The 26,916-nt window shown below is 48.7% G+C and overlaps 6 protein-coding genes across 6 annotated transcripts; 5 read left to right on the top strand and 1 right to left on the bottom strand.

Annotated features, from left to right (window-relative positions):
- Positions 1 to 153: 153 nt before the first annotated feature.
- Positions 154 to 2,712, bottom strand: PGRI_038740 (uncharacterized protein; the record flags this gene model as incomplete). Its single annotated transcript, XM_040791587.1, has 4 exons — positions 154 to 2,283; positions 2,360 to 2,470; positions 2,529 to 2,545; positions 2,598 to 2,712. 4 exons carry the CDS (start codon positions 2,710 to 2,712, stop codon positions 154 to 156), a joined length of 2,373 nt encoding a protein of 790 aa, XP_040645664.1.
- A 1,902-nt stretch (positions 2,713 to 4,614) lies between these two features.
- On the top strand, positions 4,615 to 5,792 carry PGRI_038730 (peroxidase; the record flags this gene model as incomplete). Its single annotated transcript, XM_040791586.1, has 2 exons — positions 4,615 to 4,968; positions 5,049 to 5,792. The coding sequence occupies 2 exons, from the start codon at positions 4,615 to 4,617 to the stop codon at positions 5,790 to 5,792; spliced, it is 1,098 nt and encodes a 365-aa protein (XP_040645663.1).
- A 627-nt stretch (positions 5,793 to 6,419) lies between these two features.
- Positions 6,420 to 7,025, top strand: PGRI_038720 (Zinc finger, DPH-type; the record flags this gene model as incomplete). Its single annotated transcript, XM_040791585.1, has 1 exon — positions 6,420 to 7,025. The coding sequence occupies one exon, from the start codon at positions 6,420 to 6,422 to the stop codon at positions 7,023 to 7,025; it is 606 nt and encodes a 201-aa protein (XP_040645662.1).
- Positions 7,026 to 7,898: 873 nt separating this feature from the next.
- Positions 7,899 to 9,089, top strand: PGRI_038710 (thioredoxin-like protein 1; the record flags this gene model as incomplete). The annotated part of the gene is made up of 3 exons (XM_040791584.1): positions 7,899 to 7,974; positions 8,070 to 8,217; positions 8,315 to 9,089. The coding sequence occupies 3 exons, from the start codon at positions 7,899 to 7,901 to the stop codon at positions 9,087 to 9,089; spliced, it is 999 nt and encodes a 332-aa protein (XP_040645661.1).
- A 9,399-nt stretch (positions 9,090 to 18,488) lies between these two features.
- Positions 18,489 to 20,232, top strand: sebA (putative C2H2 transcription factor (Seb1); the record flags this gene model as incomplete). The annotated part of the gene is made up of 2 exons (XM_040791583.1): positions 18,489 to 19,017; positions 19,094 to 20,232. The coding sequence occupies 2 exons, from the start codon at positions 18,489 to 18,491 to the stop codon at positions 20,230 to 20,232; spliced, it is 1,668 nt and encodes a 555-aa protein (XP_040645660.1).
- Positions 20,233 to 21,299: 1,067 nt separating this feature from the next.
- On the top strand, positions 21,300 to 26,705 carry PGRI_038690 (putative phosphatidate cytidylyltransferase; the record flags this gene model as incomplete). Its single annotated transcript, XM_040791582.1, has 3 exons — positions 21,300 to 23,388; positions 24,013 to 24,501; positions 24,559 to 26,705. The coding sequence occupies 3 exons, from the start codon at positions 21,300 to 21,302 to the stop codon at positions 26,703 to 26,705; spliced, it is 4,725 nt and encodes a 1,574-aa protein (XP_040645659.1).
- Between the last annotated feature and the right edge of the window lie 211 nt (positions 26,706 to 26,916).

Here is a 26,916-nt window from a genome sequence, read left to right as displayed (position 1 = left end):
GACATGCACAACCATAACACGTCTAGTTAATCTTCTATATCGAGATCAGCGTAAAGGACAAAGCGAAAATCAAAACGAATGTCCATATCAATATCCATATTCACATTGCTCGACCATCTATCTACTTATTATCCAAGGCCGAGGTCATATGACTTAACCATAGCGAGCACTCAGACTAGCAAAGGCATCAGGGCTATGGCGACCCTTCTGCAGCCCGCTCACATCAACGCTTGGCTGGCTCATGTGCGTCCGCTGGAATGCCGAGTTCGTGGGCGGCGGACCTGAAAAAGGGGACTGGCCTCCAGCAAATGGGGAGCTGTTCGATCCGGCAAATGGCGGACTGCTCATTCCCGAGAATGGGGAGTTGTTCGTTCCCGTGGCCGGAGTAGTTCCGGGGGCGGTTCCGACCCCGAGTTGGCCGTTCATACCGCCAATTCCTAGCCCTGCGGATTGCTGCTGATATGGGTTGATACCTGCTTGTGCAGCAAGGCCGGATCCGCTGCCTGCTGGGGCGGTGCCGAAGAATGGATTGTTAGATGTTCCCGCGGCAGGCTGGGCGTTGGTGGTAGGTTGCTGGGGCTGGAAATTTTGCTGGGGCTGGGACTGGCTCTGATTCTGATACTGGGGGTTTGTGACTTTCTGGGTCTGAGGAATGGAGGTGTATGGGTTTGGAGTTTGAGAGTAGGGATTCATAGTGGGGTTCTGGGGTTGTGGCTGGGATTGCTGAGGTTGCTGTTGTTGTTGAGATTGCTGGGGTTGTTCGGGAATGGATGTCATATTAGACTGCGAAGGCCCCATATTGTACAATGAAAGAATGCTGTTTTTGTCCATTCCAGTGGGCTGAGGCATGAGCTGCTGCGCCTGATGGGGTTGCAGGTGAGACTGGAATTGGCTGGTTAAGCCGCCTGCGTTCTGTGCTGCGTTTGGCGTCAGTCCTTGCTGGAACGGGTTGTATGCTCCTAGGCCATTTGTTGGCTGCTGCTGCTGCTGCTGCTGCTGTTGCTGCTGTTGCTGTTGGAGAGAAGCAGTTGGTCCAAATGACGAGGCGGAAGACATGACCGGCATGGTATTTGCGCGGAGGAACCCGGAGCCTCCTGAGTTATTTACTAACGGGCTCGTTTGCGGCTGTTGCGGCTGCATGAGTTGATTTTGCGGCGTATTGTTGAAGAAGGGATTTGTTGGCGAATTGGGATTGGGATACGTCTGACTGGTCATGCCACCCTGCTGCTGCGGCGGTGCCTGGTTGAATGGATTGTAGCTGTTGTCCATTGGCTGAGGCGATGTAACATAGGGAGACTGCGAGAATGTCGACGTGATCGGCGGGGTATAAGACTGTTGATATACAGAGTTCTGCATGGAACTCGTCTGGTTCGGGTATCCACCAGTAGAGTGAGGGAACAAGGGCTGGGAAACCTGCAGATTCTGGAAAGATGATTCCAGAGGCTGTGTAGATGCCGGCTTCGGGTTTAGCTGATCGAATGGGTTGTACGAAGCGGTCTGTGGTTGCTGGGTTTGCGACTGTGTCACGGGGTTTGAGACTGCCCGGTCAAATGGGTTATTAGAAACCTCAGGGAATGTGTTGTCGGTGGTGACCGGGAATGGGTTTTTGGACGGCTCGGGCTTCGAGATAACTATGCGTGCAGATGCAGCAGTGCTGGTCCCGACCGGAGTCCTGGACCTTGATGGAGGGTTGGGCCCCTCGCCCAACCTGACCAGTGTTTCGACCGCTCGATCCAGATCCTCATGGAGTCCCTTGAGCACCATCTCATTTCGTTGGTCATTGGTGAATCCCATATCCTGCAATGCCGCCATTTTAGACTCAAAAGACGCCATTGCCACATCGGCGACAGGCGCACCAAGCCCTGTAGTCCTCCTAGATGGCAATGGTGGTGGTGACCAGGCTCCACTGTCCGAGGTTGGCGAGGTCACTTTGGGCTTGCCACCAAATCGACGGAGGTTCGAGGTAGAGGATGACGACCGTAGACCAAACTTGAAAAACTTTCCAGCTTTGGGCGGAAGTGGGGGAGGGGAACCCTCCGGAGACATGTTATAGTCATTCTTTCTTGACTCCACGGGGGAGACAGCCCTATGGTTGGAGTAACTCGAATCCTCCCTGCTCGGGGGCTTTGGCTTCCCGTTTTCCAGCGAGCGGTGCTGATATTTCTGCCGGATAAACCGTTCCATGCATGCATCGGCCTCGTCAATGTCTGTGGGAATTGGCGGCCTGATACCTCGCGGGTTGTTCATTTTGTTCATAAGGATGTTGCCGTGTGATTTCATGTTCTGCCCAGGCGATAAAGTCCACTTTGTCAGCTTGTGACCTTTCCAAGGTTGCTATTGCGTGCCGGATTATCCTCACATCAACTTGCTCTGATGTCCAGGTGTCCATGGTTAAAGATTTAACCTTCGAAATATGTGTGCCCAGCTTGCGGTGGAGTGCGGCGCAACGCATGCAAAGGAAGATGCCCATCTGTCGGAGACGAACAGTCAGTTTGTGGATTCGTTCGAAGGTAAAGGAATTGACATACATTCCAGCTTGCCCATCCTATTCAAATAAGAATTAGTGTGGTCAACAATAAAGATCTCTTGGGACGTACCTGGGGTCAAGGCATCGCAATCGGCACATCGGTCATTGCCAGGAACGGTCCGGATCAGCTCCGTCAAGGTCTTTTCATTCCGCGCCTGCTGGCGCTTGCTGATGCCGGTAGGCATGATGCAAAATAATTACAAATGAATCAAAGGAGTGGCAGCACAAGAAAGTGGAATAGGGGAAGAATTCTGGTTCCCGGGGCGGAGAAGAGTTCGATTGACGTCCGAGGGGCAGATCATTCCAAATGAGACATACATGTACACTATTGAAGTATAGAGGTACGGAGTAGTCAATAAGGATTTAAAGAATTTAGTTCCAAGGTTGAGTTGAACTTCTACATGGTATATCGTCCCGTGTTTCTTTCAGCATAGTTGTCTTATATAGGGTCTTCTAGAATGTTTCTAAAAGGTATTTATAGCCGAGCCTAGGCTCTCATATGGTGTTCGTCCGAAAAAAAAATCACAGATGTAGATTATTAATAGAAAAAAAATTATATAAAATGGCATGTCCGGACAGCAATGACTCGCATCTACCAATGCGCCTAAAGGCCGAAGCCTTTTCGGAGCCGTCGAGAAGTCATAATGATACCCAATATCTTCTAGTACGCCAATATGACCAACCATCCTATGAACGAGGAATTGGCGGTTGATTATGCGTTCGAATAAGTGTAAAGAAGAAAAGTTCCCAATCTGCGCGGAAATTTTCGATACAAAAAGGCCAGGTCATGTGATGGCGCTAGTCAAATCACGTGCCATTCCGATTAAGATAAAAACTTTTTCACTTCACACATTTTCTTCTTCTTCAACCATTCGTGTGTTGGAGACTTGAGAATCCAATCCTTTAATGTCGGGGATTGTTGACTTGAATCCAACATTCAGATATGTAAACTTCAAACCACATAACCCGCGTGGTGCCTACCTGTGGCATTACCGTCTCTTGGGTGATTTTTTAATCGTTCGTTCGTGGAATATCAAAACCAAACAGTTTTTAGCAGAGCTGCGTCTACTCCACCCTGGTGTTCATATCTATTGAACAGCAGGACTTTTTTACGACGGACATCCCAAACTAATGATTCAAAAATATATCTTTAATTTTATTCCGCATTTTATTTTATATGCCAAAGTCCAAGAGTATTATTGATTGGGTCTAATTTTTGTGAAACAATATAAGGGCCGGTTAGGCTCTTGAAAGAAGAAAGTAGGGCATCAGGTGCTTGCTATCTGTTGCATATAAGAACCACGTACTCCGTAAGTGTACAACATATTAATTTCCTCCACGCTGCGCAAGTCCTATTCTGGTAAGAGCAGTAATTGATACATTGACACATGCAGAATTGGCCAGGGTCTGATGAATCATATAGGGCATGGCGATGTACTATCATGGATAAAGTAATCATATGGCTACCTAGGTAGTAACCATGGGTAATAAGATCGCCATTAAAAAGGTCCAATTTCGCCAAGAGATCTGGAACTCATTAATAGTTTGACGTCTGAATAATATAGATGCAGTATACCCAAGTAACGGTCTATCTAGACCTTTGATTATTACTGAGCCTGACTCTGATCAGGTAAGCATTGTCGGATCGGAGAGTGGGTCAATATTGACCAAACAGCGCTTGGATGTTAATAATACCTCTCCAGAAATACCTATGATCTTTCCACTCATGCTTCTGTCAGTCTATACCGTCAGTTCAATGAGTACGATCTCATGGAATTATATTTAGAGACAAAAAAAGAAGACAGTTGACAGAAGTCAAAATCTGGGGGATGTACAGCAATGGTACCGGAATGCGGAGATGAGACGAAAACGCCGAGGCAATAACATATGTGACCCCCTTGATTGGCTGTGGGTTCCATCAGCTTCTGTACGATGTACCGAAGTATTGGCTCAGGGTTGTACTGCATTAGAAAATGGGACAGGAGAAGTACAAATCCCCCCGGTTCCTCCCTTCTCTCTTGTACTCCCACCTTGACTTTCCCTAAAACTCAAGACTTCTTGTCTCACACCCTCTTTACCCTATCACAATGGCTTCGGCTGCTAGATCTGCTTCCCGGGCCTTCCTGCGCTCAACCCCGACCTCCTCTTTCCGTCCTGCTGCTCGCAGCACCCGTTTCGCCATCCCCGCCAATGGTCTCCGCGCCTCTGGTCGTCGTGGATATGCTTCAGAAGCTGGCTCCGAGAAGTCTGGCTCATCCTTTGGCCTCTGGGCTCTTGGTCTCGGTGCCCTTGGTGCTGGTGGAGCATACCTCTACCTGAACGGCGAGGCTACCCCCAAGGGGCCCTTCGTCCCCACCAAGGCCGATTACCAGAAGGTGTACGACGCTATCGCTAGCCGTCTAGCTGATGAGACCGACTATGACGACGGTAGCTATGGTCCTGTAAGTGCAGTCACTTAAGCTCTCGTCGATGTTGCAATCCAAGGTCAAAGAGCTAACATAGACGTTTTTGTTCTCAATAGGTCCTTGTTCGTCTCGCATGGCACGCAAGTGGTACCTATGACAAGGAGACCGGCACTGGAGGCAGCAACGGCGCCACTATGAGATTCGCCCCAGAGTCCGATCATGGCGCCAACGCCGGTCTCAAGACTGCGCGTGATTTCCTCGAGCCCATCAAGGCTCAGTTCCCTTGGATCAGTTACTCCGATCTGTGGACTCTCGGTGGTGCCTGCGCCATCCAGGAGCTGAGTGGTCCTACCATCCCCTGGAGGCCCGGCCGTGAGGACAGGGACGTCGCTGCCTGCACTCCCGACGGCCGTCTTCCTGACGCCGCCAAGGACCAGCGTCACATCCGCGATATCTTCTCCCGCATGGGCTTTGATGACCGCGAGATGGTTGCACTGATCGGCGCCCATGCCCTGGGCCGCTGCCACACCGATCGTTCCGGCTTCGACGGCCCCTGGAACTTCAGCCCTACTGTTTTCACCAATGAGTTCTTCCGCCTCCTTGCTGAGGAGAAGTGGGTCCAGAAGAAGTGGAATGGACCAACTCAGTTCACTGACAAGACCACTGGTACTCTCATGATGTTGCCCACTGACATGGCTCTTGTCAAGGATAAGGGCTTCAAGAAGCACGTTGAGCGCTATGCCAAGGACAGCGATGTCTTCTTCAAGGAGTTCTCTGATGTATTTGTCAAGCTCCTTGAGCTCGGTGTGCCCTTCAAGACTGATGAGCGCTTTGTCTTCAAGACTTCTGGTTCTGAGTAGGGAGATTGCTCAAAAAGTGCATTAGATTCCCATCTCCTTTCATTTACCTGTCTTGATATCCGAGTTATTACTCACTAAGATTCTGTTTTTTGGTTGTCAATGGATTTTTAGACTTACTTCCATGTTTTCATGAACAGTCCTGTGCTCACGGCATGTAGGTATAGCTTTGAATAGGATGTAGCATCAAGGTGGTTAACATAGGGACATCGGGTGAAGTTTGGCAGAAATGTATTGCATATATAGAATACCCTAGGATGTAAAAAATATACATTCATCATCAGGCATCGAGAAAACAAAAGAGAGAAAGGGTGCCGACACTTAACTTCAACAGGTATGGCCCCGGAAGGCCTTATCCCAAAGTGGCGTGCAAGGGCGACCCGCCATTTTCGAATCCTCAAACCTCTCAGCAACAAAGCTCACCAACCCCGCTTTGCAGCACCCTGCTACCCCAGATTTTCATAATTCCCTGGGATGCGCAAGGTTGTGTCTCTCCGTTAGACTTCGAGGAGTCACTCTTACAGTCTGGTGCGCACCTCCGACTGGTCGCTCGAGGACTCGGCACCGCACACGAACCAACGAAACCAGCGAGATACGACCTAAACAGAAAGAAAAATACATTTCATCGACATGACGAGGACTGCGCATGCTATGGATCTCTATGAGATCCTGTCTCTGCCGTTCACGGCGTCTTCGTCAACAGTCCTCTCCAAGCAGCAAATTAAGATCGCATACCATAAAGCATTGCTGAAACACCACCCTGACAAGGCGGGCGCTGTCGCAAGGGAGACCGGGCTAGGCGGCTCGACCGACTCTACATCCACGTCTACTCCGAACCCTCTCTTTGCCAAATCCAATAGCAACTCGTCGCGACAACTGTATACCATCGACCAGATCACCACCGCCTACAAGACCCTATCAGACCCCGTCCTCCGTGCGGAATATAACCACTCTCTGCGTTTGGATAGGCAGAAGGTTGCGGAACGGGAAAAGACCGGCGATGTCTTCCATACCGGCTTAGAGATTGTGGATTTGGAGGATCTGGCCTCTGAGGAAGCGGAAGGCGGCGATGGCGACTGCTGGTATCGCGGATGTCGGTGCGGTGATGAGCGCGGGTTCTTGGTCCATGAGGATGATTTGGAGAGGGAGGCTGAGCATGGCGAGATCATTATTGGGTGTCGCGGGTGCAGTCTCTGGTTGAAGATTCTGTTTGCTGTCGAGGCAGATGAAGGATGAAGAGATGGCTCGTCAGGTCATCTTTTTCTTGGTCAATCACCTCTGCTCTAGCAAGCCGTTCAAACTCATGTCCGACTGTGCAGCTCAGGTCTTGTCGCTGTGCGATAATTGGCAACCCGTGGTCCCATGTCTATGTCTTGTCCAGGGACTAGGCTGTTGGTTCATACAGAGTACACACTCGGATGTTTGTTCTTCTTCTGCTATGGGGCTTTCTTTTTACTGGGTTCGGGTTTTCTTTTGCAGATTGGGTCACCACCAGTCTCTTCTGATTTGTGCATACCAACCTTCTCGGACCTGGTGTGAACCAAGAGCGTACACCAAGTGGTATACTCTGATTGAGATCCAACTTGATCCCCCTTACAGATGTCAGATGTCCAACTCGGGCCTCTTGTCTTCGAGCCTAGCTCAAACTCATGCGTCCAACGATGTGGCCGAATTCTGTATCATATGTAGCTACTTGTCTTAATTTTGTTCTACATGTAGATGAAGATATACTTTCTGTGTGTATTTGTATTTTAGCTTCTGTCAGAAGAAAAAGACAAAGACAAAGGTCTTAATAACTATATTTTCAATCGCATAATGCCCTGAACATTGTAACAATATATATATCAGTATATCCCAGACATGCTCGAAAGAACCACACTTGAGAACTCGATATTTGAGTTGACCTCGAACTATTCTACATTAAAAAGGATTCAGTACTCGTCAGTTAACCCTTAAAATAATGTTACGCAGTACACATTCCCTGGCGTGGTGGAATTATTGATTGTGCAGAGGGGCTGATGACATATGCGGAGGCAGCAAAACACAACCTCACATCTTTCCATCCTCTTCCATCCTCCATTTCACACTCATTCCCCTCCCAACTTCACCATGTCTGTCGTTGAGATCTCATCGAAGGAGCAATTCTCGTCGCTCCTCACCTCCTCCCGTCTTGTCGTCGCTGACTGTAAGTATTTGCCGCGCGAGCCTGCCCCGCCGAGACCCCGTCTTCCCCTCCGAACCACTAGAGCTATCGCTGACCTTGACTTGATACTTGAATAGTCTACGCTGACTGGTGTGGACCATGCAAGGCCATTGCGCCTGCGTATAACGCGCTGGCGACCCAGCTCTCCCGCCCGAACCAAATCACATTCACCAAGATCAATGTTGACCACCAACAGGAGCTCGCAAAAGCGTATGGTGTCACAGCGTATGTACCATTCATCCAAATATCTAGGACCTAGCATAGGCTGTGTGTCCGATTATATAATACTTGCCTCCCTTACTGACAAACACACGATATCTAGAATGCCGACCTTTATCGTTTTTAAGAGCGGCCGCGTGAACCAAACAGTCAAAGGCGCCAATCCCGCACAGCTGAACCAGATCGTCCAGAAGCTCGCATCCGAGGCAAGCCAGTCGGATGACGCAGCAGGAGCCGGCGAAGGAAGCAGCTCCGGCGAGCTCTGGCTCGGTGGTACAGTGGCCAAGGGCTACAGCGATATTACAGACCAGGTTGATGTGAAGGGATTGGAGCTGTTGAACCGGGATACGGATACGGCGGAGCCGCGTGCTCTGTTCAGCACCTCGAAGCCCTCCGGATTAGCAGGAAAGGGCAAGGGCAAGGCCGCTGGCCAGGCGGATTGGACCGAAAGCGATACCGATGAGCAGTTGATGCTATACATCCCATTCAACTCGACACTGAAGGTCCACTCGCTTCAGGTTACCTCCCTCCCTCCCGCGGATGCAGATACCGATGATGACGAGACACCCATGCGGCCTAGGAACTTGCACATCTACAAGAATACCTCCCATGTGCTTGGATTCGATGAGGCGGATGGTATCCCTCCTGTGCAGAAGGTGGAGATTCAGTCTGGTGACTGGGATGCGAAGACTGGCACTGCGACGGTCCCACTGCGGTTTGTCAATTTCCAAAATGTGACATCGCTGGTTGTGTTCTTCGTTGATGGGGATGGGGACAGCGAGAAGCTGCGCGTTGACCGCATTCGCATTATTGGCGAGGCGGGTGCAAACCGATCTATGGGCAAGCTAGAGAAGATTGGTGATGAGCCTGGCGAGTAAACATAGACTTTGGAGAAAATAAGCCTATACGCTATGGAGTTAAGAGCTTTCAGCTGTCTTTCGCGATTGAGTTTTCAAGACAGGAAGAGCTTGGCCTGATCAACATTTTGTGTCGACTTTATGCCATTCAGAGTACAGTTCAACACCTAATGAAAGAGCCAGCTAGCTGTAAAAATCATGTGAAAATTTAAATTCATTTGTTCTATTACTAAATACCCAAAAGGATATAAAAAAGTATGTTTGACTCCCACCAGAAGGTCTCATCCTTGCGAAATCAGAAAGACCCATAAAGGTAAGAATCAATGTGCAATTCCCTTCGTCTGTGGCGCAACTGACACCTGGGGTACATCACTGAAAGCCAGACTAATGGCCGTAGATGTCCAGGCAACACGGGTTATCGAGTTGCGCCGCCGCACGAAGAAGAAAAGAAAGAAGAGGAATGGTGCCGGTTGAGATTTCCTTTTATGCCATTACCCGGATAATTGGTTTTTCCGGTTGATTTTTTTTACGGAAGGTTCCAAGGTTTTCGGCACACACAGAAAGTTTACGTAAGCCATATGCGAGGAACCAATTTTTTTCATTTGATGTCTGCTCCTTCTTTTCTTTTCTCCTTCTTCCATAAACATGGTCGATGATGAGAAATATGGATTCTATGATAGGAAGAGACTGACTCCTTATGGGGCGTGATCTCAAATTTACCATTCCTGAGGCCCTTTTACTGTTTATTTCTGGTTGTTTTTGAGAGCTCAACCTGCAACCAGGGCGAGCTTCAATATCAACTGGTTGCTTTCCAACCTTCAGAGTTGGGATTGCATCCTAGTCTCGAACCCTTCCAATTGGGGTTAGTAATGCGTTTACGCACATCCATCAAAATTCATATGCCAAACATCAATCCCAGTTCCCAGTCTCTTGGATCGTTTTAGATAGACGAAATGACTCGGAAACCCACGCCCTGAGGACAGGATCTTCCGGGAGAAAATGTCGGCCGAAATGTCGCGGTTAATGCAAAAAAACAAATCCACCTGTGAAGCCATTAGAAAATGTGCCGCAAGCTTCAAAACACCACGGAGCCCCATATCAGGGTCCAACATTGGTACGCGGAGCCGTGATAATATCAAATTCGGCCCGATAGCCAGTTCGGACCGGCCGGCGACCGGACGCACCCGACATCCTCGCCTTTTCGTAACGCATATACCGCATCTGGCGACGGCGTAACGAGGATGTAGCAATCGGCTGTATCCTGTATGGACACGGTGATTCCATTCGCGGGTCACAGATGGAGTTGGAGCTCTTGGCACTCCATGTTTTTACGCGAGGCAACATGCCCTCGTCTCGTTGGCCATTTGCAGTAGGAGTAAACAGGCACTTAGCCGAGATCGTACTCCGTACGCCTTGTTTTTTTTTCTCTCCCCCACTTCGTACCCATCTCCACTGGAGGTTCGGTATCTTCAGGCTGTGAATGGCTTTCTGCAGCACTATGGGCTAGCTGACCGAGGGACATTAGCTTAGGACTTGGCATGAATAAGTTAATCTGTGTTAATCTGAGTTTTCGTGATTGTTTCATGAATTAATATCCATCGTGGTGCTTGAGACATTGTACGATGTATGGCCTGATCACCGTCTCGAGATTCGGGTTTGTCGGACTCCACGGTGATTTCCTAAACCCAGGGTTGCTGGTGAGGTTCCCTTATTTTATGTGGGTAGAAGATGGATAAATTATGTTGTATGGTGGGCACATGTGGAGTTGGAATAGAGGTTTTGTACTAACTTGATTGAGGATATGATATGAGTTGGGTTGTTTGAAGCGAATCTTGCAAGGTACCTATACCGGTTCCACGTCTTGGATCAGTGTTCTGTACGGAGAGAAGGTATCAAGACCCGCTCTAGCCCGCCTGGAGACGAGCATCGTCCAGTGTTTTGCCGCCAACAACACACGCAGTTCAGACTGTGTATCCACTGCCGGACACGTGTATTCCGGTATGGCTTCGACTGGATAGACGTCGGCTAGGCGCCGGACAACGGAAAAGACAAAGCAAGACAAGACATCGGTTTGTCACTGAATAGCTGTCTCGCGAAAAGGTAATTCTCATCTCGAATGGTCTCGCCAAACATACCCGTGGCCATACCCGCAACGGAAGGGTTTTGCTGGGTCAGGTTTCATCTCAGCTCAAGCTGTGGTTTCGGCTCGTGAATCCAGACCCGGCTCTAGAGCCATTATCGACGCTGCGTCTGACTCTAAATATACACTGCACCGTAAGCGACAGTCAGCGTATGTGCGGAGCAGTGAACTTGTCTCTCAGCGGAGAGTCATGACCATCAACCGAAGAAAAGCACCAGTAAAACCTCTTACGTACCAGATATCGCGCGAGAGGAGTGATCTGCTCGTGTTGGTGTGGGCTGGGTTTAACGTTGGAAAGGGTCGCTCCCTTCGTTTTCGTTTAAGCCGTAGGCTAAATACAAGGGGAAAATGGAGCCCGTCGTCGATCCTGATAGCTCATAGACAAATGTAGTCGCCGGACTGAACCTCCCCGAGCTGGGTGCGCTTATCCATCATACCCAAATCCTGGGTGCATACTCCGCATTATTTACACGCTACGCGCATATTATTGTAGCTGCGACCAACGAGATTGGCGTGCTTGGGGGCTGGTGGCTTGAGTGGGGACAGATGTTCATAGACTACGGGATATAGCGCGAAGTGTTGGAGAAAGTTTGCACATCTTGGAATATCGGAAAGTATGAGATCAGTTTTCGCAATCAGTCACATGTGAAAATTATAGGTGTTCGGGAATACTCCGTACCCCAGAGATAGGTAAGGAAAAGATTAGATGGAAGCACATCATTCCGGGCCTCGGGAGTCTTTGCACGCTCCCCATTCGTACCAGAGATCCCAAGTTTCAATCCCAAATTTATTTCTCCACCTACATAGCTTTATCGGGAAATCCCTCCGATACTGTGTAAATACAATTTAGGTTGGAGTAATGGTGCCTGGACCAAGAAATCAATTTTCCGTGATATTGGGGTAGCGATGGAGACAGTTCCACGGGAATTTCAATGGGATTCGAAATCTAGCGAGTTATAGGGCGAGGGGATATCCGCCCTGCGTATTTCCACCACGGGCTGGGTAATCTATCTCCGCATTGTTTTCTTTTTTGTCCCAGGATCGTGCCGAGTCCAAAAATCCTTCGATCGCGCCTTGTTAGCTGTAATTGGTCCAATTGGTCCAATTTGTGGATTGAAAGCCGATCTATGCCCTCAGTGGAAAGTGGAGATAAGTGTTCGCACAACACTCCCCGTTCTGTATGTTGTAATTGTATATAGTCGAAGCTTCATATAATGAAGATCGAATATTGAGGGAAGCTTCCATTGGTTATACTTTGTCACTTTCCCTGATATAGCGTTGGTGATAAACTTCCAAGGTTCTAAACGAACTATAGAAAATTAAAGCTGATAACCAAAGATGATAAACAAAAGTGGACCATAGACTCGATGCACAGCAGATCTTACCTGAAACGAACCCTTCCTCCCACGTTCTTCCAGCCACGTTCACGCTGGCCTTATCCGTAGTTACGGTGTACGTTCCCATAGACACGTGCTCCGAAGATCCCTAAAGAACTCCAAAGAGAAAGTTGGAAGCGACATTATTGAAAGGTTAACCCAGTTTTAGATCCGATCAGGGTCTAGATAGCACGCTAGCTAGTTTCACAAGGTCCTCAAACTTTAGAACTGAGATTGCGATTCTGGGGTCCGGAGTATTTTAGCGAATACCGAGGAAGATATCTGAAACACATCTCACGCTACGGCAAATGTTATCTGCTTGAGTTTACTACTACATATGTATTTCAGTTGAATTTTAATATATCAGTATACGCACCGGAGTACGGAGTACGGAGAAGAGACTCCATAGATATTGTTGCGGGGCCGTCTAAAATTCCTGATCAGGAAAATGACGATTTACCCGCGAGCAGGGACGGTGCGGTCTTTTTTTCAACCATGGGTTGTGCGACTGTGTGGAACTGGGTTAATCGGCCCCCCGCAATTTGCTTCGCTTGGATGTAACATAGTTTTGCGCTGAGACATACCTTACCCTGGAAGGATTTTTTTTTTCTCGAACTGTGTATCTGCCATTTGAGGGGAGGAGTGGCGTTCCGTGCGCAAAACCACCTCTAGAGGTGGTGGCAGTGTCACCAGCTAACATTTTTTTTTTGGGCGTATAGATAGGCATATTTTGTGGCAAAGAGTTGTATGATTGTTTAGATTAAAATCGGCCGGATATGACAACCGAATTGTAACCACACCACAGGCTTGATATCAGATGTCGAACTTAGCCTGAGATGGCGAGATTCTGAGATTGGAGGGTATGTTGTATGATATATCATGTCGTGAAGGCGTAGGAAAGACCTTCTCTTTGGAATCTATTGCCTCCTAACAGATGAGGTATTAACAGCTAATTAACTAATTTCAAATTTGTTATTATTAGTGCTTTCTCTAACATTATCCTCATTCTAGCAAATTACCGTAACAGGCCATATTGAGGCCAGTGCTCTCCTAATAAAACGGAAGTAAGTCCAGAAGAGAGAGGTACACCGCAAAGTGTAAAGTATGGGCTCCGCTAAAAATGCGACCATCGATAATAATATCAAGCCAAAAAGATTAGACCCATTCTTGAAATTCGAAACTTGGCCAAAAAGGAAAAAATGAGCCAAGAGCCAAGAACCCGGTGTGCACTAGCGTCAACAGCAGCCTCAGAAACGCGTGTTCCCTACCCGTTCCGCCTCGATACCGGTGATTTGGACTTGTGTTTCAGATTTTAGCCTTGCCAACGTGCGGATGTGTCCGACAACTTATCCCATACAGAGACAATAATTGCGAATCTAAAACAATCAAATTCCCAAATGAATCCACTACATTTTTTGCCCCCCCACAAGTCCATACCTGAGTTGGCTTGGGAGGTGGACTGGAGATCTGCGTCGGTCAGGTCTCGCTTCTTTTCGAGCACTTTCCATCGAGGTCAATGCTATCGGATTTACCTTCTTTTTTTTTTACCCTAGGGTATTCCGTACAAGCGGCGCCACAGCTCAATTTGTTCCTTCGGTCTTAGCGTCCTTAGCGTCCACAAGTGGCCAACGGTGATAATCCGGGGTCATTGCGTTGAGACCTGAATTAAGGAAACTGGAATTCGAATTTCTTTCTATTCACTTTATAGTAGCTTCAAGCCCTTGCGAGGCTGGTACCCGCGTTGGTTTCGGGCGTTGATAGCCCTACTCCGGAAAGATATGCTACATCTGGATCTGGACCGGAGGTTCGGAGAACAGTATGACACAAAAATTAGGGCTTCGAATAGAAAGCGTTTTTTTTTTTGTTTCAATGGCATGATTGTCTCTTTCACTCAACCCACAAACGTACGATGTGCTATGTATCTCTATGGCATAGAGTACAGAGGTAGTGGTGCTCTCCACACAGTAAACCAATTTTTTTGGGCCTTTATCTGAAGCCTCGGTGGCCCCATGTGAATGACCTCGAATAGTACTAGGCAGTCAATGGCAAATTAATCCCTGTAAGCCCTTCCGCCAAGAACCGTTGACAGATACACAAGCGCAGAAGAGAGGGCCGTGAATTCCTTGCGGGTCTCTCTCTCCACATCTCTTTGTGACATTTTCGTGCGAAATATTCAGTCTCATATGGTCTGATATGTCCAAATCCCGAATCCTTGTGGCGTTGACCGCGTTTGCAAAATTCTATTTTTTTTGCCTTGTGGATTGCAAATTGCAAATTGTGGGTTTGGATGTGTAGGATATGTGTGGTGAATCCTTGTGGACCAAGACGTTTCTCTCAAGCCCACTGATGCATGGGAGATCCTAACGGTAGTCCCGTACCTATCGCGACATGTAAAATTTGCACCCTTACTTGTGGGCTCTTGGCCTCGATCCCCGGGGTAAAACTAATGTGATGCTATGCATATATCGCGTCCGGGGTCAACCATGACAGATAGACTGATCAACTTCTTACAACCAGGCTTAAACTCGGATACGGGCATGATGATCGCCAAACGGTTTCGCACATCGCAGACGGGAGCTCTCACACAGACATCCCCATAGTTAACCGCCAGCAGCCGAGAATGATTCGTCGGGGAACTGGAAAGATGCTGCTCAGACCAAGCATGGGTTTGAAATCGCACGGTCAGTTCTTCGATTGCTAGCCCATTAGGATTTTACGTTTATGATCGACTACGATTTGCCTCTTCGTTTTGCTTTTTCCTTTCGGATTTTTCGATAGAGAAGAGTACACTTCATCCACTCGGGTCTCCATTTCGAGAGCCATCTGGGTCCGGCTTCGCTAGAGGGCCTTCCGCGGCCCTTAGTTGGAAACTAGGAACTGCCCGCCCGCCTCCATTTTCTCCACTCTTGCCAAAACATGGTATCGTGGCTAGAAGGGCCGTTGATAAAAGTGGTTTAGAGTAGCTTGTTTTATCCCGTGTGTATGTTGTAGTGAATTTTTTCTGGACTTTTCTCGGCCAAAGCTCTCTAGGGCGAAGAGCTCGAGCTTCGGAGTAATGACGATCAGGAAAAGGTGGACTTCAATTCAATAGCGCGTACTCCGTGGTTTTTTGGCTTTTGGCTACGGAGTACTGTTTTCTTTCCATTGTTCCCAAGCGTAGCAAGCCCGTGGACCTCGCAAAAGCAAAAAAAGTTGATTTGTCTGTGCGACAACGGCGGTAAGTGAATGCGCGAAAAAAAAAAAACCAAGGCGAATTTTTGAGCTCAGTTACTAAGCTCAATAAAAGAAAAAAGTGGGATTGTAATTAGCTTCATTAGAAAGTGGACATTATTTCGAAGGACCTGACAGCCTTCCATGCATAACCCTTTCCAAATCCATGGGAAGTATCTAAACCCAGCAAGGAAATACTCGAGGCCCGGAGGACCGGGCCTCTCTCTAGTGTGTAAGGAGGATTAGAGTGGAACGGTAATGAATATCGATTAGAGACTCCCCCAATTTCCCCAAGTCCACATTAGTGTGATTTATATGTTTGTGATTGGTAGCGGATAAAGGCAAGTCTCCACTGGCGGTGACGCCTTTGCCTACGAGCGGATTAGTAGCCAATTAGAGACATACGCTATCTTTAGAAGCCAATTACGCATTTCCCCTGGTACAACATACATCATTCTGTACCGTATTACTTTTTTCCCTGGTCTGGAATCGAGAGTGACGGTAGATTTCCAAAAGATTTGGAAGAGAGAAAATTTGGAAGATTTGGTGGATAGTTCATTTCTACCACGACCTGATAAGAATAGAAACTGGACCTTGCTTGCGCGGCCATTTGCTGTATGTCATTGGGCTGTGCTAGTCGATATGTCGGATTATGCATCTGCTTGTGCTTCCAAGTTATGGGCCTTGAGATGGATCATACTTTGGAGTACGGAGTACGGAGTACGGTGCAAGCAAATCATAATAACGATATGTTTTATGTGCTGACACGTCTGTCTCCCAAGCACAGTCGTTCCCCCGGATCTACAGGTCAGGTTAGTGAGACAAGTGCTATCACATCACCCTGCAATCGGAACACATCACTTCCTATGGCCAGAACCTTTGACCCAATTAAGATGCATCATCGGTGAGACTATTAACAAGCATACTGGAATTTGGGCTATAAAAGTAAGCACAATTATTAGCCTTATTATGGTCCCCGATCATACTTTTGGATAGTCTGGGGACATCTCTCCAATCAATTGACTAAGGATATCCGGAACCACCACCCAGTACCCTCGATTAGAGCTTCAAAGGAAACTGCATCAACTGCACCTGAGCCTTTTCCCGAGAGCCAAGTATCCAATAAGCGTGGTTGTATGTAGCTGTGTGATTTTACCCCCACAGCTGGTTCCTGCAGTAGGCCGCACAAGTGAACTGGAATTTTGTAACCTTTTTGAACTTGCATGCGTATATTAATTATATTTTTATGGCTTCTGGTTTCTAAACATCGAAATATGCCATTGACGTGTACAATGTGGGATTTGTATCGGCGATGGCATAGCCCTTGCAGCGACCGGGTAGAAATACCTTACAACCCATGTGGCAACCTTGGGGACTACCTAGGTAGGTACCTAGGTACACCTACCTAGGTACAAAATCGTATCCATCGTATACCTATGCGAACGCCAAACGTTAATCCAGACGATCATTATGCATTTTACAAGAAGGTTGAAAGGTAATTTCGGTAATGACCGAGGCATATGAAATGTAAGATATAAGCCAATGCTGACCGTTTTAGAGCCAGGTTGCACGATGGTTGCCACCGTTGGATAGTCTGATCGGCAAGTACTTAGGATGTGCAGCCCGAACTAGTAACTGATTGGCGTAAGTTACCTGTTGATCGCTAAGCTGGAAAATGTGTGTATTTTAACAAATAATTTGGAAAAGTATACTCCGTGCGGTACCAGACGGGATGCGTGGGGCCTTAATTCTTCCAGGCTATTGGTCCTCAAAAAAGCAAAAGAAGACTTTCTGGATTCTAGGCTTCTTATTTGTCCGACACGTTGATAAGACTAAATTGAGCAAGTGATTGTCGCTGTCATTAGTCCAATCGTCGTACACCTCGTGGCCACACCTCAATTTTTAGAAAGTCTCAGCTGTTTAAATCTGAGTATGAACTACAATTTTTTTTTTTCAGCTGATATTGAAATAAAATAAGGAAGTTTATAATGTATTCCGTACCATGTATGTTGTATAACAACCATACTCCATTTGGGGGTGACCCGAAACGGTACTTTTTTTATTAAAAAAAAAAAGAAAAATAATAATAAGGTCCCCACTAAAGTTAGGTCACCTCACTAAACTCCTCAATCAATGCGATTGGTCTATTCTTACGGGACTGAGCACTTGATGTGCACCCAGTGTCTTTCCCAATCCCGCCCCGGACTGGGTTATTTCTATAATTTCTATATATTATATATTATATTATTTATTTTATTTTGAGACAAATTAAAAAAATAAAAAAAGCACCCGGTTCCTGGCCCACACCTAAACTAGTGACCCGGCAAGTAGAAAGTAGATCACTCATTTATCGCTATCTTTCCCTTGTCTCTCTCTATTTTATTTTCCCCGCTGTCTATTTTTCTTATACTCACACTCTCTCTATCTTTTTTTTTTTGTTTGACTTATTTTAACTATTTTGGGTTTGGGGTTTCCAGATCCTCGCTTCTATATCACTCTCCTTCCTCGACTTTCCCGGTTCCTAGAACCTTGTCCTTCCTTTTTCGACACTCATTACACCTAATTGTCCATTCATTCATTCGGAATCATTATAATCCTACTAATCTACACTTTCAATTGGACTCTCTATATCTCACAGGTATGTACAATCTATACCCTCATTGCTGGTTTGATTCTAACTGGTATAGCACAACTATGGACTCAACATACATGGCACCTACCTCGGTGCAAGGGCAACCATTCGCATACTACCACGACTCACAGAGACAAGGTCACTACCAGTCAGACCTCTCATACTACAACCAAATGCAGTATGAGCAACCACTCTACTCTCCCCAGCCCATGATGAATATGCACCAAATGGCCACCACCAATGCCTTTCGGGGAGCTACCATGAGCTTGACACCAATTGCCTCTCCCCAGCCCTCGCAAATGAAGCCCACAATCATTGTGCAACAGGGTTCTCCCGCTTTAATGCCCTTGGACACTCGCTTTATCGGCCACGACTTGTATTCGTTCCCATCCACTCCTCCGCTGTCCGCCTCGGGAAGCACCATCAGCAGTCCCCCGTCTGCCCATGGCGCGCTACCAACCCCGATTCACGACACATTCTTCACCTTTGACAAGGTGGAGGGTGTCAAGGAAGGATGCGAGACCGATGTCCACCAGGAAATTCTAGCCACCCCGGAGTGGGCGCGCTCTGACTCCCCCCCGATGACGCCTGGTAAGCTTTATAGATCACACTTTGATATGAGAAGTGGATACTGGGAAGTAAGGGCGAAAGGCTAATGATTATGCAGTCTTCATCCACCCTCCTTCTCTTACACACATGCATTCTTCAGACCTCTTGTCTGCAACTTCTTGCCCCTCGCTTTCCCCATCCCCCTCACCCGTACCCACCGACATTCTTGCCTCCCAGTCTCTTGGGTCTAGCCAGTCTTTCTGCGATCCTCGTCAGCTCACTGTTGAGCCGTGTGTCAATGTTCATGCACAGGATCTCCCGCCTCTACCGAATCTCTCATGCGAGGAGGAGGAACCTCGCGCCGTCGTTGGCAGTGCGTCTGTGACGCTCCCCGTCAATGAGAACCCGTCTCCTTCTTACAGCTCCTCGACCCAGGACCCTCTGAGCTCGCTGCCGACTTTTGACAGCTTCTCAGACCTCGATTCTGATGATGAATTGAACCGCCTGGTGGAATTCCACCCTGCCGCAAATGCTGTCTACATGGGTGACAAGCGCCAGCGTATGCACGCCTACCCAGTAGAGGATGATGGATTCCTCAGCGAGCACAGCCTCGAAGACTCCGATGACTCCGAGACTTTCGTTCCAAATGGTTTGCCATCATTCGAGTGGACCCAAACGGCCCAGCCTCAGATTGAGAGTGAGGAGGAACCCATCGAGGAGCCCAAGACCAAGAAGCGTAGCAACCGCAAGTCCCGAAAGATGGCCGCTGACGAGGAGGCTGAAGCAAAGGCGCTGGCCGCCTGCGAGTCCTCTGGCGATTGCTGCTCTGATGACGGATCGGTTGATGACTCAGAGTCTGCTCCCGTCTCGGTCAACCGCCGCGGTCGCAAGCAGTCTTTGACTGAGGATCCCTCCAAGACCTTCGTCTGCACTCTGTGCTCCCGTCGCTTCCGTCGTCAAGAACACCTAAAGCGCCACTACCGCTCTCTCCACACTCAGGACAAGCCGTTCGAGTGCAACGAGTGTGGTAAGAAGTTCTCCCGCAGTGATAACCTCGCTCAGCACGCTCGCACCCACGGTGGTGGCTCTATTGTCATGGGCGTCCTGGATGCAAGTGATGCCATCTCATTCGATGATCAACATGACGCCGGTGCCCTTGGCCAAGTCATGTACGAGGCTGCCCGGTCGAATGAAGTCACCAGTGCTACCTCTGTGGATCGCCGAATGGCGAAGAAGCGCAAGCGTGACTTGTCCTAAAGGACATTGCGCTTCATGATTTGTTTTCTTTTTACGAGACCAAGAGACTTCCTACTGCATATATAATTCATACATTCTTCGGTCGGAGTCTTTCATTGGAACCTCGACTACATTGGTCTTTGGGTTTGGCGTCCGGGCATTTATACTGGTGTCGGGAAACTGGATCATCGGTGCACAGCAACTTGGGTTCCCTTTTTATTATCAGCGTTTTGACATATCGCACGGGGACACACACACACACACACTGGGATAACCTCAAATGGTTCTTTTGGTGAAGACACATGGGCGCAGAAGAGTCCAGGGAGAAAAAAAAACCAAAATACAAAGCGAATGGCATTTGTCTTTTGACAGTGCCTAGGGGATGGTGTGGAATTATTTCCTTTGTCACCTTGTTTTTTTCTCTTGTTTTTTTTTTCCTTTTGTTCTGTTCTCTCCAAATCTCTCTGGACCAACACATTCGGCGTGAGCAATGAGCCTCACACATTTGAACCTCTGGGGTTCCCATTCGTGTACCTGTTTACTTCGCTTCTTGTGACTTTTTTAACCTTTTCTTTTTTTTCTCTTACCGTTTCGTTTATTCTTGTTTTGCCTATTCGATGTAATATTTTTTGGTGCATTTTTTGCTTCTTATATTGTGCTGGTCACTTTCGTGTATAAGTTAATTGACTCCCATTTCCCCCTCCCTATTGCTTCATACCCTCTTGTATTGCATCACCCCTTTGTGTTGGTTACAGGTCACATCTCTAGATGTTGATTTATATGTATCAAATTACAAGCATAATCTTCCAATCTCTTTCCTACCTAGGTAGTAAACCCGCTTTGATATAGTAAAAGTAAAGGAGACTTAGGGCTTTCTGTTTCCTGATTTATACTTCCACCTGTCAAGTCTATAAAAATGTATAAATTTTAAATATCCCGTGACCTTGAAATGTACTGATCTTATCGGGTCTATCGATTGTCGATAGACTCACCCGGGCAAAGGTGGGGACGGCAAAAAGTACCCCCCCCATCACCACCCAACATCCAACAACCAAATATTGGACTCCAGACCTGGAGATACAGTTGTCATGTCTGCAAAACCTTCAGCCCCAGGGCTCAACGTGATTGCTCTGATCTCAGGCGGAAAAGATTCCCTCTACTCGATCCTTCACTGCATCCGCAACGGGCACAAAGTGGTCGCGTTAGCCAACCTCTACCCAGAATCGCAGAATAAGACCAAGACAAATCCAAAATCCGAATATGCCGACGAAGAAGAAGAAGACATCGACAGTTTTATGTATCAAACAATCGGCCACAGCATAATCCCTCTCTACGAAACAGCCCTCCAAATACCCCTCTACCGCCAACCCATCACAGGCGGAGCAGTCGATACATCCCGCATCTATGGGACCAAAACAACCGATAAAGATGAGACCGAATCTCTGGTCCCGCTTCTTACCCGCATAAAACAAGCCCATCCAGAAGCAAACGCCGTCTCTGTAGGCGCCATCCTCTCTACATATCAACGCACACGAATCGAAAATGTCGCTAACCGTCTGGGTCTCGTACCCCTCGCTTGGCTATGGATGTATCCATCCCTCCCTGCTCCCGCGGCTAGATCAGCCGATACTCTGGCAATACGCCAGGCGGGGCTCTTGGAGGATATGGCAGCTGCCAGATGCGATGCTCGTATTATCAAGGTCGCCTCCGGCGGTCTGGACGAGGGCTTCCTGTGGGAGAACGTGTCTGGTGCTGGGAGTGGCGGCCGTATGATGCGAAGGTGTCTTGTTAAGGCTATGAGTAGGTTTGCGGCCGCGGAAGATATTCGTGGTGCGGTGTTGGGTGAGGGTGGGGAGTATGAGACGCTTGCGCTGGATGGGCCTGGTTTCTTGTGGAAGCATAGGATTGAGGTTGGTAGTCGAGAGGAGAAGGTTGGGGAAGGGGGTGTTGCGTTTGTTAGGTTGAGGGGTGCTAGGTGTACGGCTAAGAGTACGTGGGAGATTGGCGATGGAGTTACGCCAAGTGATATTAGAAGGCCCGGACTGCTAGATGCAGTTTTTGAGGGTGTGTTGGGGTCCGCATTGGATATTTCGGAGACATTTGATGATTCAAACTGGCGCGCGATGACGAGTACTGCTCGGTCGCCAGATTGGCCTGTCTGTGAGCCCGTACACCGCCTGTCTGGTTCTACATGGACTATTTCGAATGTTGTTGCGCCCGAGGCTGGCCCTGGGGCAGGCGAACAGATGAAAGGGATTGCAGACAAGGTTGAGAAAGTGCTCAGGTCCTTTACCCGCCCCAAGTTGGGTGCTCGATCAACCGACGACATTGTTTTCGCTACAGTGCTGTTAAATTCAATGGCCGATTTTGGATCGATGAATGATATCTACGTCTCGCTATTCAAGAAACCCAATCCTCCTGCACGAGTTACAGTGGCATGCGGAGACCGACTGCCGTCCAACGTCAAGGTAATGGTCACATTTGTGGTTGATTTGGGTCCGAGGGAGCGACGCCAGGGCCTGCATGTTCAATCCAGGTCGTACTGGGCCCCTGCCAATATTGGACCATATTCCCAAGCGTTGTCAGTTCCGCTGCGGAACGCTAGCAGACTCGTGTATATTGCCGGCCAGATTCCTCTTGATCCTGGTTCTATGGACTTGGCGCAAGTGGAGGGACCAGGTTCGTGGCTTGAAAACTACCGTCTTCGAGCTGTACTGTCTCTTCAGCACCTCTGGAGAATTGGCGAAGCCATGCAGGTAAACTGGTGGCTCGGTGCGGTGGCTTTCTTGGCTCGTGGAGAGCACGCCAATACTCAGGCGCAAGTCGCATGGCGCCTTTGGGAAAAAATGCATGCTTTGCCTGACAATGAAGACGAGGGCGACGATGACGGGGATGGGCCAAAGCTCGATGCGTGGGACATTAAATATGGCCGCCAGGCAGAGGAGCTGACTGATGCCATTGTGCCGGGTCTGCCCAAGTTTACTGTTCTTGTTGAGTCTCACACCTCCATCCCACCATTCTTGGCCGTTGAAGTGGATGAACTACCACGAGGAAGTGACATTGAATGGCAAGGGCTGGGAGGCCGATGTGAGCAGATCAAGCTGGACATTAAGGGAGGGACATCTTCCACCACCATGGACAATCATTACAAGTATACCAATATCGAGATCGACGCGGGTTCGTCGGACGATACATTGAAGCAAATATTGAGATCAGTGAAAGAGGCTCACTGTCGAGACTCTAGTCTGTCTCAGGCTTTGTTATACATCACACACTCAGTGCCCGAAGCCTTATGGCCAGGACAGGTTGTGCCATGCAGATCAGTATGGGGACGAGAAGGACGAAGGTTGAGTGCAGGTGTGGTCCTGCAGCAGCTTAGTTAGGAACTATTTAACAAAGAATAAAGGAACTCGATTTGACCAAATATCAAAGTGAATAATATTTAGAGATCAGAGATCGTTGAAACTCGATATCATGATCCGTCCGCTGATGTATGGCGCACTGTTCGCTAGCATGTGATGGGCAAAATCCCTTCCGCATTCAGGAAAGATAGCAACAGTCCACGGGTGTCATTCTCCCTCTGCCACGTTTTCAATATTTCGGACTTCAAACATAAACGGGAATAAATTGTTAGATATTCAACTCTTTTCCCGGGAGTTCTCTTACCCTCCCCATACACTGTACATCACCATCCCACCCCGACATGACGTACTCATCGACATAAGGATGGCGCCATGAGTTCGTCGTGGAAAGAAGAACAAGAAGCGGCGCCTCGCAGCAGTATACCTCTGACTCCCGAAGCGTTCGCCGAAGATGTACGACTATTCAATCGCTCCCCCCATCCATACCACAGAAGCCAGCGCCTCGGATCATGCACTCCGTCCGAGCACGGCGACCGTCTCCACCCACTCTCCTCCTACTCCAGATCCTCGCGAACAACCAGTGACAGTGGCACAGAGGCAGACGATGAAAGCACCGCTTTTTTAAGGGGATTACCTGCCCCGCCGCCGCATCCTCGAAAAGGCCTACGATCTGGCGGAGTTGGTTCCACTGATGTCGATTACTGGCTGCAACCATGGCCGTCATTTGTACGGCCTATGTTGCGACCGTCGCGGCGGAGCTCGGAGGAGGAACTAGAGGAAGAGGCCTTTGAGGAGAGACTGAGGTTCAGACGTCAGCGACGTGTGGAGGTCCTCCGGCGGTTGATGGAGGCTGCGCTTCTGCTCTCCGTGGGTGGTGTAGTGTTGTACCAAGACAAGGCGCGCTGTCTAGCTTGGGAATGGCGAAAGGGTATGTGGGAAAGTGAGCTTGCTACCAAGACAATGGATTACGCTAATTGATCTACAGAGATTGCCGCCCACGGCCTTGTGGTCTTAGGTCTCTATGCCGCCTATCCGCTCGTTGTGCGTGCATCGCAGGGCCGAAGCTGGCGCATCTGGCGCATCTGGTCTACGAAGCGGACATATTTCTCAATACCCTCGAGCTTCGATCCGGCTCCCCTTCTCTATCCGATCCTTATCCCCATTTTCGTTTCGTTATCGCTGTCCAACCATGTTCCGCCACTTATCATGCCTAATATCATCCTCAGCCTATCCTCTTTACCGGCACCTGTTATACCGTTGCAAAACCGGACCAATGGATTCAATACCCTCCATTGGATGATCTCTATGATTCCCATTCTCGTTGCAGAGCATTTCTCCTTGGACCACACAGTGCCCAAACCACTGACGCTTCGCGGGCTCGACGCGGAAATTTTAATCCTTCTTTTCCCTTTGCATCAAGCGTTGATACCCACTTTAGACTTTTTGTTGACGACCAGCATACTTCCTGCTGAGCTGCAGCTTTTGACGACTGCTTTGATCAACTTGTACTTGTTTGCGGCCTCTCCCCAGATGGAGATACTCAAAGCCTTGTTATGGCTTGGAGGCATGTGTTTGTTTGCTTCTTGTCGACATATACTGCATTGGGAGGTTTCTTTGGCCAGAATCCCCAGCTGGAAATTCCGCCGCTCCCCGCATGGCTCGCACTTTTTCCGCAAATTCTTGAATATGATGGACCATCGACTTTGCGAGAAGCTGAGTAGAACGGGGCACATTCCATCGGACGGTGCTTCGTCGGACAGTGATGGGCCAAACGGGTTTCCGTTTTCAAAGCCGCGGAAGAGGAAGACCATGCGGGAGAATCACTCTTCCCACCCACCGGCTGAACCGACATCCGCAGTTGACAAGATCACGACGGAAGAGATCTTCGAGCAGCATGCTCGAAAGGTGCGTCGACGACGCCATACTATATCTACATTCGATGAAGTTGTTCGAGAGGAACGTATCCGCACTACTCCTGGTGGTAGACGCAAGAAAATGATGGGCCCTGGTCTAGCCTCCTTCCTCTCGCTCACTTCAGCCCAGGCGCAGGTCCGAAAATGGCTATACGCCTTTTACGTCTATGTTTTGACCCTGATTATCATTCTTGGACCTATCCGAAAGTATGTGGCGGAGCACGCACTGCACGGCCAGGATCCGTTTGGCTGGGCTATAGGCTATTTGTTCGGAAATTTCCCGAAGGTTCGCTTTTGGGTGCTTATGTTGAACCTTGAGTACTGGATTGAACTGCCACCTCGCCATGACGCTGAAATTCTGAGTGCTTCCTGCTTCCTCGGATCGGTGGAACATATTCGCCAGGTTACCTTTGGCGCCGCGATCACCCGCCTTCTGCTCAGTGGATACTGCGTGTTGGTGCTACTGACAGGCCTAGCCATTGTTGTTAAACTCACCTCTGTTGCAGAGGTTGATACGCGCCGTAAGATTTTCCACGGCATGATGGTGGTTATGTTCCTTCCCGCTATATTTGTGGATCCAGCCTTCTGCGCCATGGCATTAGCTTTGGTTCTCTCCATTTTCCTTCTATTGGACCTGTTCCGCGCGTCTCAGCTACCTCCAATTTCACGGCCACTCACCTACTTTCTGGCCCCGTATGTTGACGGCCGTGATCACCGTGGCCCGGTCATCATCTCACACATTTTCTTGTTAATTGGATGCTCGATACCCCTTTGGCTGTCACTTTCGGATCTTCCTCGGACTGGCCTGGGCCCCTGGGCTGGATGGGAGATCCCATCACGAGATGTGAGTATGACCAGCGGAGTTATCTGTGTTGGCATGGGCGATGCGGCCGCATCACTTGTTGGCCGACGGTACGGTAGACTGAAATGGTTTTGGGGTGGTGGAAAATCACTAGAAGGCAGTGTTGCTTTTGTCGCAGCTGTGACCTGCGGGCTGATCGCGGTTCGTGCCTGGTTGGTGCTCGGTGGTTGGCCCGTGTCTGGGGTCGAACTAGCCAAAGGCGCAGCTTTCTCCGCTCACTTCTGGGCCTTGACTGTGCTTAAGGCGGTTCTGGCGGCAGCCGGCACGAGCGCCACCGAGGCGATCCTCACTGGTTGTAATGACAACGTCGTGGTCCCAGTGGTGTTATGGCTGCTAGTGCGGGGTCTTGGAGTTTGATTTGCCACGTTGATGTGTACAGTTGCGCGACTTGTTTGCTTTTTATTTCTTGACTTTTTTTTTTTTTCTTTTTGTTCGGAGGTTTGCGTGTGATTATCTACCTATCATATCCCTGCGGCATTTGTATAGTATAGTGGGGTGCATAGCCTGAGGATGTATAGATTGACCTCGACTACTCAACTAGAGACCGTTTTTGGGTGCCTATACTAGC

Source organism: Penicillium griseofulvum, assembly GCF_001561935.1.
Source record: "Penicillium griseofulvum strain PG3 chromosome Unknown contig_86, whole genome shotgun sequence".
Taxonomy (NCBI): domain Eukaryota; kingdom Fungi; phylum Ascomycota; class Eurotiomycetes; order Eurotiales; family Aspergillaceae; genus Penicillium; species Penicillium griseofulvum.
This window is presented reverse-complemented; position numbering and strand designations above follow the sequence as displayed.